The following is a 17046-nucleotide window of genomic DNA, read 5'->3' as shown; positions in this document are numbered from 1 at the left end:
TTTCCTCTTTGGCCCTCACCGCGGCTAATGGGCTTTAGGTTTTACTGTTTGCTTTGTTTACACTCTGCCTCTTCCCATCAGCACATAAGCCCCAGGAGGACAGGATTTTTCTCTGTATGTTCAGCACCGATGAATTCCTCAGCGCAGAGAACAGTGCCTGGTACATGTCAACGCTCAACCCTTCCTGCATAAACAAACACTCCCGGCATGATAATCTCTAGGAAATCTGATCAGGCCCTGGTGAAACACCTCTGGTGGATCGGGCCCATAACACAGCATCCAGCCCACCTCTGGCCCGGCCCGCCTTCAGCCCACCGCCTAGGCCAGCATGTCCCAAACTGTGGGTTCTGATGCTTTAATGGGTCCTGAAGACTAGTTAGTGGGTCATAACCAGCATTATTTTTTTACGTTTAAAAAGAATACATTCATACTAGAAGAACTAGAAGAAGGTAGAAACAACCCAAATGTCCCTCAGCTGATGAATGGATAAACATGATGTGCTCAGTCCATACATGGAATATTACTCAGCTAGGAAAAGGGACGCAGCCCTGATCCAGGCTACAACATGCAGGAACCTTGCAACACGATGCAAAGGGAAGGAAGCCAGTCACAAAAGACCACACACTGGGGCTTCCCTGGTGGCGCAGTGGTTGGGGGTCCGCCTGCTGATGTGGGGGACGTGGGTTCATGCCCTGGTCCGGGAGGATCCCGCATGCCGCGGAGCGGCTGGGCCTGTGGGCCATGGCCGCTGAGCCTGCGCGTCTGGAGCCTGTGCTCCGCGGCGGGGGAGGCCACAGCGGTGGGAGGCCCGCGTGCCGCAAAAAAAAAAAAAAAAAAAAAGTTAAAAAAAGACCACACACTGTATGATCCCATTTCTGAGGCAGGTTCACAACAGGCAAATCTACGGTCATTGCTTAGGGCTGGGAGAAACGGGGGTGGGGGACAGGAGGTGACAGTTAATGGGGACAGAGATTCTTTTTGAGGTGACGAAAACGGTCTAAAATTGGATGTGGCGATAGTTTCACAACCCTGTAAATAACTAAAAACCACTGGACTGTACACTTGAAATGGAAGAACGGAATGGTATTATGTGAACTGTATCTCAATAGAGCTGTTTTTAGAAAATAAGAAAAGCTCCCACCATCCAAAGAAGCACACACAGCAAGTACGAAGGTGTAGCAGGCAAACAAGGTAAGACGTGCTCCGCGGAAACATTGTTTCATTTGTATACATACCACACACACACATCTACACATACGCGTGTCCTGGTTTGTGGTGTAAAACGTACTTCTTACTGGGGGCTCCAGTCCAAAATAAGTTTGAAAGCCACTCTCTGGGCAACATCAAACTCAGGATTCCAGAAAGCCAACAGCCCTTCACCTGCCTGGACCACTCTGCCCCCTTCAAGACCAAGGGCCCTACCCCCCGCCCCCCACCTCCAAGAGCTCTCTGCTGGCAGGGTTGGGGGGCTCCCTCCTCGGGGTGCCAAGGCCCTCTGGACTCGTCCCTCTCAGAACACTTGTCACACTGCACTGCACGCATGTTTCAGACGGAGCGTCCCCAGGACACGGGCTGTGTCCTGGCCACCGACACATACTCTCCTGAGGACAGTGCCAGGCCCAGGGCAGCAGCTCAGGTGCGCAGATTGATGGTGGCAATCATGGGGAGCTGGCCCCTCACCACCCCCTCTACACACCACTACCTCTGAATGATCTGAGGGATTTTAAATAGCTTACAGGATGATTTTCTAGCGAAAAAAAGGTATAAAATAGGAGGAAACAAACCCTAAACTCAAACAAACCTATGGAAAAAACTTTTTAAAGGATGAGGCTCCCACAAAAGTATCCAGCTCAGATGGTTTCACTAGTGAATTCTTCAAACGTTTTAACACAGAGATGATCGTGTAGCCGCTTAAAATGTTCCAGAACACAGAGGGGGGTAAAGAAACGCATCCAAATTATTTTTGCTAAGCCAGCACGACACTGACACCAAAATTGATAAAAATAGCAGGCGCACACATGCCCAACACGCTGTAGACCAAGCTCACGCGTGTATATCCATGCAAGAATTGTGCATCTCTACCTCGCTGTTTAAACCCAAATAAATTCCAATGGATTAATGATTTCAGTACATAAAAATGAAACCATAAAAGTACCAGAAGAAAACCTGAGTGAATTTTTTTCCTATGATTTTGGAATGCAGGAGGCCTCTAAGCAGGACATAAACCTCCACAAGAGAAAAGAAAAAGAATAAACTTGACAACCTAAGGGTTAAAAATCTCTGTTTAGAAGAACACACTAGACACAAAATTAAAAGTTAACAACTGGAAAAAAGCACTTGTAACAGCTACAACGAAGGTGTACCAAGAACTCTTAAACAAACAAACAAAAAAATCAAGAAAATGATTAACGACCCAACTGGGAAAAAAAGGAACGTAGGACAGGAATGAGCAGTTCACAGGGAACCCAGGGCCCTTGGCCTGTAAACAGAGGAAAAGATACCCACCCACCCACCCCCGCCCCGCAACTTAGTAAGAGATGCACAAAATAAAACACACATCAGATAGCTTTCTACCTCTCCGCCCAGGGCAAGGGACATAGCGCCTCTCCGTCATGACCAGAAACTGATGTAGCTGCTTTAGAAGCCAATTTGGCAACATGGATCAAAATCTTAAACGCACACATCCTTTGGTGAAGAAATTCCACTCCTAAAGGTTTATCCAACATGTGCACATATATAAGCGAAAGGATGTTCATGGAAGCCTCGTTTATCACAGAGGAAGCTGGACAAGAATGGCAGGACCATGTCAGGGCCGAGGACGCAGCTGTTACGAGGAATGTGCCCAATCTACATCCACAGTGTCATTAAATGGGGAAAACACACACACGCAAAATCCAGAAGGACACACAGTGCGCCCCACCATCCACATGGGCTATCCTGGGGAAAGGGTGGGAGATCAGGAGAGACAGATTTCCTTTTCACATTTCATGTGACCTTGACTTTTTCTCTTCTACCAATGGTCACGCACTGCTTTGGAGAATTAGAAGAGAAAAAGGCAACAGGGCAGACGGGGCCGAGGGAGCCAGGGATACAGACCAGAGCGTGGACTACAAGCTCGGGGAGGGAGAGGCACCGTGCAATGGCCCAGCTGAGCCCGTTCGTTAAAGAAGGCTGCATTTGGTTTTCATTTATGAGCTTGTTTAACAAAACCTCCCGGGTGCTGGGCCTGCACTGGCGGTCCTCACACGTTAGCACTTTTGTTCTAACAATGCCGTGCAGGAGGAATGAGGTCCATTGCGATGATGAGAAAAAGGACATAGGTCATCAGGCCAGGGCGGTCCGAGGTCCATCTCCCCCACGAACAAGTGGGCAAGGCCTGCCGAGTGGCTTCCTGCTGGAACATTCTGTGCTTCTAAGTTGTACCCTGTGTGTGTTATATTTTAGAAGGAGGGAGATGGAAGAGGTGACCTCCAAGGCCACTTCCACTTCCCAATTCCTTGCTGGGACCAGCGCTGGTCTCTCTGAACTGCATTGGACAGACCAGGGATTTCCAAACCAAGTTCCCTAGAGCCCTGGGGTTCCACAGCGGTGTGCCCAGTGACAGCATGGGAAAGGGGACGGGAGGCCTCCCTGCTCAGAGAACTAGACGCTCAGTCCTGGGCACGAGCTGCCTTTGCTCATTTGCTACAACCGGTAACTCCGGGAGCCCCTGGGATTCCAGGGGGTTGTCTGTGACACCCACAGAAAGGCCCAGGTCAGGGAAAGCCCAAGTGGATAAAACGTGGAAAGGAAGTCATGCCTGGACCCGAGAAGGGTCCCCTCCTCACCGCCCACAGCTCTCAGACATGCGGCCCCAGGTCCACATTGAGCCACGTCAGGCCAGTGGGAACCACGTGGCATCATCCTTCAGGCTGCCTGCTGGAACCCAGGGTCTGGGCAGGGCCGCCCACACTTCGGGGCGCCAGGCGGGGGTCCGAGCCGCTCCTCCGGTGCTGAATGTGCCCTCTGTCCACAGAGCGTGGCTGTCCGCACAGGCGTGTCCCCCGGACAGCAGCCCCATTGTGCCGACCCTGGCTCCCAGCAGCTGTCCTGGGCGGAGAGGCTGCGGCTGCAGACACAGCCCCTCTCCTGGCAGCTGCTCGGCTTCCCAGGTCAGGCACCCAGGAGGCCTCACCCAGCACCACGTGTCTGGGGGCCGGGCTCCGTCCCTGGTCAGGGCTGCAGCCCCCAAGCTGCAGGGAGGCAGCGCGGGGACCCGCCTGCAGCGCCGGCCTCCCTGCCCGGCCCGCTCCCGCAGCTGTGCGCAGCTCTATGTAAGGCATTCCGCAGCTGCTCGGCTGCATTCCCTGGACGGGCCCGCATTCCTCCCTCCTCACCACTGGGCTGGGCCTGGCAGGCAGCTGGAGGGCCAGCGGGGGAGGCGGGTGCTTTCTCCCAGGCCCGGAGCGACGCTCTGTCCTCCCTGCCCCCTACTCTGCCCCACCGTGAAGGAGACGCACCTGGGCCTGGCCACCCCTCCGCCACATCCTCCTGTCCCCCCATGCATGGGGACTTCCTGATTCAGACCGAGGTGTGCGTGGGCCTCAGGGTCAACTCAGAGGAGAGCGTCTGTTCTTAAAAGGCGGAAGGAGAAAGGGACCCAATCCCGAAAGGTGAGAGGGTGCCCGGATGCCCTCTGGGGCCACGACGGAACGGGGAGGAGCCCAGAGCAGAGGGGTCTGTCGGGCAAGGCAGCCAGGTGGGAACATTCCTGCAGGAGGTACAGCCTTTTTCCCACCAGAATAGAAACATGCAGCCCCCCACACAGAAGAAAACTCTCCGGGCTAAGGGCCCAAGGCACAGAGAGATTCAAGTTCACTGCTCTGCTTTGCCAGACACAAACGAGACCCTCAACATTTATGAAGCTCCTGCCATATGCCAGGTGCTGGGATGAAAGGCTAGACGAGGTGCAGACCCCAGCAGTGGGGAGTTCACAGTCCAGGGACAGGCCCAGAGTGGACCCTGGTTAGTGAGTTGTCCTGCGAACACGGGGGGTGTCTAGGGAGCCTTTGCAGAGATGGCCCTTCCTCCCTAAGCAGATGGCGGTCCCCTTCTCCCCCCCTTTCACGCTCTCTGATCCCCACACACACTTCTGGGGCACGTCACGGTCCCCCCACTTCACTGGCTGACCCCTTCCCACCCTTCAGACTCAGCTCAGATCTCACGTTCCCCAAAGCCTTCTCCGCCCAGCCTCCTTGGTCCCCATGTCCCTGTGCTTGTCGCCTCCCATGATTCCCCGTGGAAGTGACATCTTCCCTGTTCTGCCCCAGCCCCTAACACACGCCTGGTGCAGCAGGCACCCAGGTACACCCGGAAGACGGCAGGCTCACCTCGTCTGCCAAAAAGCCACGCTCACCACCAGAGGTGTAGGGGGCCTGACGTCCACCTTCCTCAAGGCTCTACCCACGACCAAAGATATTTCTAGATGTTTTTAGCTATAGGGAAACCGGAGGAAGATACTTGCTGTGTCTGCCCCACCCCAATGTCACGCTCACATCACCAGGGACTCCTGGCACCACCGTGGACTGGATACCTGTCTTCGTTATTGGGGGCTGGGTAGGTGCAGCTGTACCTAGACAGCTCAGACCCCCTACCACCACTGTTGCCTCGGGCCAGCAAGCCCAATGCCTCCCTCATTTGACAGATCAAGAAACTGAGGCTGGGGAGTGGGCGGCAGGTTGGGGGGGACGCAAAGTGATGGCTCAGAACCAGTCGGCCGGTGGGGTGGAGCCAGGACACACCCAAGAACTCAGCCGGGCGCCAGTCCAGGGACACCCCACTCGCCACACGGCCCGGTCACCCCAGCCTCCCCCACGGCCTCCAATGAGCATCCAGAGACGGCAAAGAACCAGACCCACGAGCGAGCGGCCAGTGCCCGCCTTATAAGGCAGCCTCGGGGAAACTTGGCTGGTGGAACCAGGGGGGATGGCTCCCGCGGGGAGGGAGAGCGACGAGCCTGCCACACAGACACGGTTCTGGGTCCTGCAGCCCAGCCCCACCCAGAGCCACCCAGGTGGGGGCAGGGGGACCTGGGAGGGGAGGCAAGGCCGTTGCCACCCAGAGTCTGAGAGAGGATCAGGGATGGAGGGTGCCAGGTCCAGGGGCAGGGGCCAGCAGCCTTGGAAACCAAGAACCCAGCACACCAGAGTGAGCGGATCAGACCTGTGGGTTCCTGGTTGACCAAAAAAGTATCTGCTTGATCCCTGGAGAGTCCCATGGGGTCCCTGCAGCCCCTGCATCTGCCTACAAGAGCCACCACAAAGCCATCCCCATGTCACTCCTCCAACATTGTTTTATTGAGCACCTGTTATGTCCAAGTCACTCGGTATCTCATGAGAGTCTTTACAAAAAAAAAAAAAAAAAGACAACAGCCCCAGCCTCAAGTAACCTAGAATCCAGTTCAGGGCATGGAGGGAATTCTGAAGAAGACATAGCAAACGTTAAGAGTGGGTATCGCTGGCTTACAGGTGAATTATAGTTTCTTTCTAATGTCTATATTTTCCAAATTTTAAAGAAATAGTACTGTGAAAAGCTGTTTTTGCATTAAAAAAATGTCTAGCAGAGGAAAGAAGGTTCATACACAAATAATTTACATTCCAAGACAAACACACGATATTATATGTGAGAAAGATGCAAAAAGGCACGGGAATCAGAGGAAGTGAGGCTAGTTCCAGTTAGTGGGAGAGGTGCCATTTGAGCAGGACTTTGAAGGATGCATAGGAGTTTGAAAAGCAGTGATGTGAAGAGAAGCGGGGCTGGGGATGAGGAGATCAGTGCAGAACCGCTGTGAGGAAAGGTGGACAGTGGGAGACCACGAAAGGACCAGAGCAGGAGGGGCTGGGGAGCAGGGAGGTATGAGCCGGACAAGAGGGTGAATCCACTGTGGAGGGCGGGAGCCCGGGCAGGTGAGCAGTGAAAGCTCATAGTGGGCATGGATTTCATCAGTGCTGTGCTTTAGGGAGGTCAACCTAGGAACAACTTAGCTGAGGTCCCAGGACACCCTGTCCTGTGCCCACAGTCACAGTCTGGAGGGCTTCCTGGAGGTAGAGGCAAAGGGCTGAGTCTGATCAGAGGGCACAGAGCTCCCTACCTCCCTGATCCTTTGACACCGCAGCGCCAGCTGGCCCTCAGGGGTAAGGGATAGTGAGCCCATGGAAGGCAGTCAGAGCAGGCCCTGCAGGCTGGGGGGCTCTGGGAGCTCCCAACCCAGCCCTGCCATGGAAGGGCGGAAGGGGATGGGAGTGCCAGGTCTGCAGGAAAGATGGACAGGAAATGAGGCCGAGGGACAACCGGATCTGTGCCTGGAGGGGCTGGATAGGCTGAGACCAGAGGAGGGGGAGGGAGAGAGAAGCAGATGGAGCCTCAGAACTGGGGCTGGCAGGGAGCTAAGACCCGGGGCTCTGCAGAAGCCACTGCAATAGATGCAGGGAACACCCCTCCATCGGGAAGACCCTGCCCTCCACCTGGACTTGCCCAGGACCTCAGGACTGGATGTCCAAGTGAGCAGGTGAAGGCCAAATTTCCAAGCCCACAGAGGGCCTTGCTTCCTCCTCCACCAGCCCACTTCTCACCCCGCGTTACTTCCAGGCTCACCCCACAGTGACTTCTGTTTTAAATGAAGAGAATCCTCCCAGAGTCATCCAAGCCCCCACCTCCTCCAAACCCGAGCATCCTTCCTCTTTGCAGTATCTGTCCAACGCCCCTGCCTGGTTCAAATGCACCTAAAGGTTCTCAACCTGTGAGCCCTGGTCTCAGAGAGCCCCCTCCCCATCCAGCCAACAGGACATACAGGAGGCGGGCTCAGCACACTTGTGAGTTCACACATGTGCACACCCATGACTGGCACATACGCCGACCCCCAGTTCGTGCTCCAGGGGCAGGAAGGCAGCCCCCCCACCCGGCCCGTGGACCTCTCCACGAAGAGCTGGACTTCCATCTGCACAGAGAGGGGCTGCGGGTCCAGGGTGCTGGCGCCCAGCTCAGACACTGAAATGCTTTTCCCTGGAACAGCTGCACAGGCCCAACACCAGGCTCCCCAACACCCCTGGACTGCGGCCTCCGCTGGGAATGCTCTTCCCTCCCCGTCTTTCCCTGGTTAAATCCCACCCTCTCCAAAACTCAGCTGCTGAGGCCCGGGCTCCCGGGGTCTCTCCCACGGCCCCGCCCACTTGGTTCCACAGCCGCTGTTTACGTCCCACTCCCGAGGCAGAGCTGGCCTGACCAGTCCCCACGGTCCGGCCTGACCAGCGGCTGCCGCTGGAGGAAGACGTTCTTAGATGTGCCCGAGGCTGCGCCCCGCCCCGCCCGCCCTGACGACCCAGGCCGGGGCCACCCTGAGCAGACACCCGCTGCCTGTCCCCCAGAGCAGGACCACGTCCTCGGGCATGCAGTGCCGACGGTCACCAAGATCTGGACGGTGACGACCGTCTCCCCAGCCACATGCTGTTTGACTCAGCTGAGCGTGAACACCTCACCCCTGTGACGGGGCTCTATCCGGCAGCAAAGGCCCTGGACCAGCAGAAGATCGTGAGGAAACAGCCTCCTGGCCGCTCCCCAAACACCAGCTATGCGTCCTGACATTGGCACCAGCGCACCTGGGGGGTGGTGTGGCTCTGCAGGGTCATGTCTGGGGAGATGCAGATTCACACACCAGGGCTGGAAGGGACCTCTTGGCCCCTGCTGCCCACAGCGTGGCCCAGCGTCAGAGGCAATTCAGTCAGCCCCTCGGCCCACCAGACCTGCTCGGTCAAATGTGCACTTGGGCAGAATGCAGCTGCTCCACCAACACCCCTACCCCACCCCATCACAAGCCCCCAAGTCCACTGACCACAGGAAAATTCTCATTCAAAAAGGAAAACCTGAAAGAACTCAAAGCAAGGACTCGAGATAGTTGCACACCCATGTTCACAGCAGCTTTATTCATAAGAGCCAAGCAGTAGGAGGACCTCAGGTACCCATCAACAATGGATGGATAAGCAAAGTGTGGTCTACACATAATGGAATATTATTGAGCCTTAAAAAGGAAGGAAATTCTGACACCTGCTACAACATGGATGAACCTTTAAGATGTGCAAAGAGAAACAAACCAGACACAAAAGGACAAATATTTAGGATTCCACCTACATGAGGTACCCAGAGTAGTTAAATTTGTAGAGACAAAAAGTAGGATGGTGGGTGCCAGGGGATGAGGGGGGGGGAGTTAGTACGTTATGGGGACAGAGTTCCAGGTGGTGAAGATGAACAAGTTGTGGAGATGGATCACGGTGACAGTGCACAACAACATAATGTTTTTAATGCCCATGCATTGTACACTTAAAAACGGCTATACCAGTCAGTGATGTTATGTGTATTTTACCATTAAAAATAATTTTTAAAAGGTGTATCAAAATCCCAGAATGTTCTGCCTGTTCAACCCAAAGGACACTTACTGAACATTTACTGAGCTCCGAGTCCCGGGATCAGAACTGGACCCAGCTTTCACTGGGCTTACAACCCAGCCGGCACCTTAACACAGCCCATGGGGCCAAGACCCTCCCTGCAGGGGCAGTAACGGTGTCCCACGGGATCAGCACCACCTCCCCCGTGAGCTCCCCGTGAGCACAAGTCTGGGTTTGGACCCTCTGAGGATGGTAGCCAAGCAGAACACCCCCGAACGGAGCTGTGAACAGGAATCACGGGGTTCCCTGGCCTGGGACCCCCTCCAGGCAGCCCTGAAAATATTAGCATGCAGAGATGAGGCGTTCTCATGCTCCCTTTGCATCTGGCCACAACCCTCCCTACCTGGGAAGGAAGAAGAGGAAGACCCTCCTGTGCAGAAAACCCCCCTCACCCCCTGCCCCGGGGGTACCAGCAGGGCAGCCACAATCCCCTCCTGAGCAGGAGCCTGCCTCTCCACGGCCCAGCGACCACCAGCCACCAAGAATGTGACAGCCTGTCCTAGGGTCTCAAATCCATCCAGCCCCGACACGAGCCTGCCCCGGTTCCTGCCCCCAAGTCCTGGGCTCACAGCAGAGGTTACACCACGGCCCTGTGGACCAATTAACGGGGGCCCTCCACAACCCAGAGATTCTTTGCCAAGTCTAACTCAAATCCAACTTGCTGCATCTCGGTCCATCCCCCCGTGGACAGAAAGAGCTGCCAGTCCCCTCCCGTGAGCCTTCGGAAGTATACGCGCCCCCCTCCTCGATATTCAGCTTCTTCCTCCAAGACTCCAGGGCAAAGCCAGCTCCCCACCCCCCAAATCACTGCAGCACGGATGACCAGCACCTGCTACTCACCCTCCTGGCTCTTGGGTGGGGCCTCGGCCACGGGTGGCTGGGGCTTGGGCTCCAGCCTGCTCTGCAGCTGAGACATCGGGGTGGGTTCCGAATTCTCCAGGGTCTGGGGTGGGATGGGGGAGGCGGGCCCCTCGGCTGGCTTGGGCACCTGGATCTCGACCCTCTTGGGGGCTGCGTCGGCGGTGGGGATGGCGGGCACCTCAGGGACCTTGGAGGTGGGGGTCTCCATCCTCCGGTGGGCTGACTCCTGGGGCTTGACTATGGTGATCTCCGTCCTCCGAGGGGTGGGCTCTGGCGTCTTGTGGCCCAGTGCCTCAGCCCGCTTGAGCCCGAACCGGGACGGCCCGGCGCTGCCGGCGTTCTCTACCTGCTTGGACGAGATGTCGATGGAGATCTCGGTGCGCCGAGACACAGGCTCGGCCTTGGGCCCCGAGAGCTCGACCCTCCGCAGGGCAGCCTTGGGGGATCGCTGGCTGAGGGAGTCTACATGGCGGGCCGCGGCCTCTGAGTTCTTCACACCCAGGTCCTGGAACTTCTGCGTGGAGCTGGCCACAGAGGCCCGGAGCAGGGGAGTCTGGACCCTCCGGGTTGGGGTGGAGTTGGGCGTCTCGACCTCCTCGACCTCAAAAGATCTTTTCAAGGCTGAGAGAGAAAGCGAGGAGAAGGTGGTAAGTAGACGGCTCGGGAACCCCTGGGAACATCCCGCTAACGGTGAACATCAGAAGGCAGCTGGCGGGGATGCTACAGCAAGGGGCCCCTGGGAAGACTCTTGCGCCCTTCACCTCTCAGGAAGAAGAGAGGACAGCCCCACTCTACTAGGGGACTGTGGCACCGGCAGCCACGTGTTCTGGGAGAGAGAGAAAAGGCGGAAGCTTGGAGGACGCCCTCTGTCCTCTCTGTCCTGCCGTGGCCATGGTCCCACCAGCTACATTTTCTATAAGGATGCTCTGGCTCAAGGGAGGGGCCTTTGAATTCTTTCCCTCCTCACCTCCGCCCAGCAAAGACACCAGCAGCAAACACCACCAGCAGCAGCAGCGGTGGAGAGATGTCCCCCAAAATAACAGCCACAACCATAACCAATCAGAATCTCGATGGGGGGACTTCCCTGGTGGTCCAGTGGTTAAGACTCTGCACTCCCAATGCAGGGGGCTCGGGCTCGATCCCTGGTCAGGGAACCAGATTTCGCATGCGTGCTGCAACTAAAAAGATCCCGTGTGCTGCAACTAAGACCCGGCGCAGCCAAATAAATATAAATAAATAAATAAATACAAAAATTCACTAGGGAAAAAAAAAAAAAAGAATCTCGATGGGAATGTCACCACCATATCAATAACAGCATGGAGAGCCAACGCTGGAACTTTTAACACAGGCAAGGCATTGGGCTTACTGTGTGTGCATAACCACATTTACTCCCCACCCTAACCCCGTGGTGTAAACAATGCTATAATCCCGATACAGATGGGAAAACTGAGGCCCAGGTGCTTAAGCAAAGTGCCCAGTGGCGTGGGGTGAGTAGCAGAGCCGGAAGATGCGTCTAACTCCAAGGCCCAGGGTTCTTACTCCTTTCTGGTGGAATAATGGAGACCCTGGGCGAAGTTCACACCGCTGCCTTTCTTAGTCCTCACACTGGCTGCTTCTGCCTCCATCCTATACCACTTGCCCCAGCTGGACCTGGGCCCATGCAGGACACTGACCACCCAACTCCCACCCCGCAGCCCAGCATTTCCACCCGGCCACCCACCATCTCCGCCAGGATCTGCTCCCTCCAAAAGGCGGTGGGGACACTGCCTGAGGAGCCACTATCCCCACAGTCCCTGCAGCCATGCTGCAAATGAGAACCAGCTGCTCCGGGTTACAAAGACCAGAGTGGGAAGGGGCCCGCGGGGCAGGAACATGCACCAGCTCCTCCCCAGCCGGGCCCACAGCGCGCCCTCAGTGACCCACAGTGTCTCCCTACCCGCCTCCCCACCTCACCTCACAGCCCCAGGAGCCCAGGATTACAGGGATCCCCCCCCAATTTCCTCCCCCAGCCCGCAGCTGATCCCCAGCCCCCAACACCAGCTCTCAGGGCCATTCTGAGCAGTCCCTCCCTCCAGTCTTCCTTCCTCCAAATTCCAACACAGCCCTTGTCTCTTCCCCATGGACATTACCTCCCTCAGAAGACCAGGGTGTAGTGGGTGGCTGAGTGGGTGGGTGGCCAGGAGCGTGTGTGCTCTGAAGCACTGGATGTAGGGGGAAGCAAACGAGACCCCAGACCCTGATTCCTGGCTGCCGGAACTACCAGTTCCCCAAACGTGACACCCCTGGGGGACCCTGTCTAAGACCTGGGCACACCTCCTTCTCGGTGGACAGAGGGCACAAAATCCTGGGTCACAAAGCTCGACCGTCCCAGAGGCCCTGCAGGGATGGGAAATGTCCTCCAAGGGAGGGAGCTGTGCAGATTTCGGGAGCGGGCGCCTCACCACACACTGACTCAGGGACACACCTGCTGTTCAGCTTCATTGCGGCCAAGCAGGCATGTGTGTGCAATGTGGCCAGAGCTCCTGATTCAAGAGAATCTGAAAATCTGAATTTTTTTTTATACGTTATCTCCTGATTTTTAAATGCTGGCACAAACAAAGCAAAACAACTCCTTTAAAAAACACTGTGTGGTCAAAGGAAATCACATCCAAGGGCTGCACTCGGCCAGTGGGCCCTGCCGTGACCTCGGGTTGATAAGGCACATGGCCAAGTGCGGCAGGGGTTGTGCCTGTGCAAGGACCCCAGCCTGGCGCAGCTCTGCCTCTCACCGGGGGCTGTCCAGCAAGATATGCAGGGTACAAACTGCCCATCCAAAGACGCCTCAAGTGCCCAGGGAGAGGTCAAGTGCCTGCTAAACTGGCCAGAAAGTCCAGGGCTGAGTGCCCGGAACTCTGTCCTCTCATGGTTCCCAGGGCCTCCCGAGACATCTGGTCTACCCCTGCCCCGAGAGCACTGTCCAAACTGTCCCCGACGGTGGCTCCTGTCTGTCTGTGAGCTCCCTTGAGGAGGGGGTCCACACCCCACCCACCTAGGCATGTGAATGTCCAAGAGTACTTGGTGTTAGCTCCTTGGGGCCAAGTTGGGAGAACAGGAACTAGGTGGGTGAGGGCTCTTTCCCAGGTTTGCCCCACGGGAATAAGACGACCTTTTCCTGGGAGTCCCGACAATGTCTGTGCCCCTCTTTGGAGAGCCCCCTTCTTGGGGAGCCCATTTGAATGCACCTCCAACTGCAACTCATGAATTAAGACCCTGCACCAAAGTAAAGGCCTCCCTGAGTCGGGAGGCCCAATTCGGCGATGACTTGGAACCAGACTGGCTGGCACACAGATCACTACTCCCCGGAACACAAAATCTACACAGAACGCACAAACCCGGCCCCATCCGCCACCCTCTCCTCTCTTTGGCTGCTCTGTGTTTCTTCCTGGCACATGCCACTCCCTGGGCCCATACTATCCGCATGCTTATCACTCGGCTATATTATCTATCCAGGCATTCACTGGCCAGCACCAACACCCCCATTAGTCTAGTTCTCTCTGAGAGGACAAGGGCTGTTCCCACCATCAGGACGGTCACTGCTCAGCAAACATCCAGGGCTGATGGGGGTTCTTTTTTTCTTTTTGCGGTACGCGGGCCTCTCACTGTCGCGGCCTCTCCCGTTGCGGAGCACCGGCTCCGGACGCACAGGCTCAGTGGCCATGGCTCACGGGCCCAGCCACTCCGCGGCATGTGGGATCTTCCCGGACCGGGGCACGAACCCGTGTTCCCCGCATCGGAAGGGGGACTCTCAACCACTGCGCCACCAGGGAAGCCCCAAAGATCATTTTTTTAAGGCAGGCTGTGCGAGGGATGCCCTAGGAGCAGCCGCCTCTATACAGAGGATGTCATGACACAATTAGCACCCAGCTGGGAAGAATTAGGAGACGGCTTGTCACGAAGCTGGCAGGACAGGGTCCTCCAGCATCCCGTCCCCCAAAGGAAGTCCTAAACACACGCTCCAGGTCCTGCCCCAACACGCACAGCCACCCCTCCCTTTCCAGGGTCAAACTCACCCTGGAAACTCCTTCCACTTCCTCCGTGGAGAATGGCTATAATCCACCACGGCAGTGGGTGCTTTTTCCACTTTACTCTTCTCCCCCCTCCCCGTGGAGAGGCAGCCCAAGAGGTCCAAGTACGGCCGAGGAAGCCAGCAAGAGTGCGGACTGGAGGCCCCTACGTAACCGCATCTGATCGGGGACCGACGGGCAGAAAAGAGGCCTTTCACTGAACCAGAGAAGTGGGGAGTGGCCCTGTGCTGTTTCCTCTTTTGTCTGCAGGATGCTAAATGCCCTCAGAGGGCAGGCAAGAGACCCCCACCCCCCGCCCTGAAGCTGGACAGGACAAACTGCATGGCTGTGGGGCACCAAACAAACATGGGACCAGGCTGTACTGGGAGGGTCCCCAAACTGCCACTGGGAGGGAAAAGGACTGACATCTCCCACAGGGCACGGGGGGCCCACCCATCCTCACACCATTTCCCAAATAAGAACGCCCCCGTTCTCCCTCTCATGAAGTCAAGAACCCCCAAAGCCGGGCTTGAACGCTGCTTGCTCCCCAAAGGCCTCCTCGGCCCCAGTCAGCCCTTCCCCACGAGCACATGAGCCTGAAGACTGTTGTGCCCTTTGGCCCACTGCTGGGAATTTACCCCCAGGAAATCATCAGACGTACAGAAAGATTTATGTACGGGATGTTTGCATCAGCATTAAAACAGCAAATGCTGGAAACAATTCGAGTTTACGTAGATTTTTCTGAACCCATATGCCAGAGTCCTGCAAAGTCATCAAAATCACGGTTCTGAAGATGAGAAATGCTGAGAATACTAAGTAAAAATAGCAGGATCCAAGATGTATGCACGGGCCTGACTTCATCTTACACACACATGTGCAGGGTGCATGCACATTCGAGGAAAACAGCCGTCTCTGGATGGAATTAAGGTGGCCGTTCAATTCATTACACTTTCCTGCCTTTTCCCAAGGTGCCTATGCTAATGTGGGTCACTTCATATTTTCAGGGGATAAAACCATCAACACTGCTCTTAAAAAACAAACCTTGCTAAGAAGAGGGGGAGGGTGTGGATAACTGCGCCTCCGGCCCAGCCTCTCCTGGTCCATCAAACACCTACAGTCTCGGCTGCTGCAGAGGCCAGGCCGCCTGGCCAGATGCAAACCTCCCGTTGTCGTGCGCATGGGGGTCGAGGCAGGAGCAGCCTGGATCTGGGCCTGTTTAAGGAGGAATGTGCCTCACACAAGAGGCCATTGTGAGGGCCCCCGCTCTGACCGCAGGCACGCTGCCTGCCCGCAAACCTCTCCCCGCTCCAGGAATACTTCCTGGAGCGCACCGCGGGCCTCGGTCTGGGTAGGGGACACGGGGTGAGCCACAAAGCCCTGCTCCAGCCTGCGACAAACGTCACACAGAGAAATGTTAGAGAACAAGGTCAAAACAAAGCCAGGGTCGGCTCCAGTGGGAGGAGTGACGTGGCCACTGCCCAGCTCAGGGGTCTGATTCTGGGCTCAGGCTCCAGAAGCGTGGCCCTGGTGAAAGTGAGTCTCTTCCAGGCAGCAGCAAAGCAGGTTCTGTCCTGAGAAACAATGGCCACCTGGGAGCCAGGGTGAGACACCCAGGGAACACAGGGTGCCAGGCGAAGGGCACCTCCTTGCTCCCTGGCCTGAGGCTGCAGGGAAAGGGCACAGGAAAAGTCAACCCTGAAGCTAAGTGCACGGGCCGTCAGACTCACAGAGTGAGTCCGGAGCGTGTGCGACCCCTGGGGTGGGCTGGATGCAACCCCCCAGTTCCTGCTCTCCCGGGAGGACAGGGAGCTGGGGCTGCAGCTGGGCGGACAAGCTCCCTCCAGGGCAGCAGGGAAGATGGAACAGGAATCGGTGGGTCAACGGGCCGGTCTCTGCAATAACAATCCTCCGAAGGAAAGGAACCCAAGGCCACAAAAGCAAGATTTGGTCCCAGTGAAAGAACAAATTCACTGGGGAAAACCGGGCAGGGCAGGGCCGGTGGGGGATCCCAGCCAGAGGGCAGGGCAGGACAAAGGCCCCGCATGCCTCGGATGGCTGGGGGCCTTGCAGCCTGGATGCACACTGGGTTCCTGCTTTCAGGGCCTAATGCAGGGGCTCAAACAGGGGGCGGCACAACCACAGTCACCTCCGGGCATCTGCTTCCCTATGTGTCGTGCTGAGGCGCTGACACAGTGGTGCCCGGGCAGCAATCACAACTGTTGTTGGTATAACTGGATCTGTGTGTGCACCCCGGGGGGTGGGTGTGCACGCGTGCATGTATGGTCACCCCACTGATGGCCGAGGCTGCACGTGCCTTACCCGTGTCCATCACACCCACGGCCAGTATCTTCCCTTGTGCCCGAGGGCCTCACCCAGTGCCCCCCTGGTGCCCAGGCCCGGAAGGCAGGAAGGGGTTAACAGTGCGTCCCTGGCACACAGCCTTTAGGCAGTAACTGGAGGGTAAGCACTCTGGGGGGCTTGATGCAGGGTCCGCCGGCACCCCCAGTGGTGTCTCACTCCCATGCCTGGGGACCACCTGGGATCACCTCCCACCTGAATCCTTGTCTCAGGAACTGCCTGGGGGGGGCAGTGGAGGAGGGGCAGGGCTAAGAGGGCAGGTGAGAGCAGGTGGGGGGCGGCAGACTCAGGGCAGGGAAGAGGATGCA

At 56.7% G+C, this 17046-nt stretch overlaps 1 protein-coding gene across 3 annotated transcripts in view; it reads right to left on the bottom strand.

Moving 5' to 3' along the window:
* SEPTIN9 (septin 9) overlaps positions 1–17046 on the bottom strand; it is a 165581-nt gene that overhangs the window by 68672 nt on the left and 79863 nt on the right. For all 3 annotated transcript variants that reach the window (XM_081218340.1, XM_081218341.1, XM_081218342.1), the window contains one exon: positions 10317–10958. In XM_081218340.1, the coding sequence (XP_081074466.1) occupies positions 10317–10958 (642 nt within the window). The remainder of the gene's footprint in view (positions 1–10316; positions 10959–17046) is intronic.

This window comes from Mesoplodon bidens (assembly GCF_964165515.1).
Source record: "Mesoplodon bidens genome assembly, chromosome: 19".
NCBI classification, from domain to species: Eukaryota; Metazoa; Chordata; class Mammalia; order Artiodactyla; family Ziphiidae; genus Mesoplodon; species Mesoplodon bidens.
This window is presented reverse-complemented; position numbering and strand designations above follow the sequence as displayed.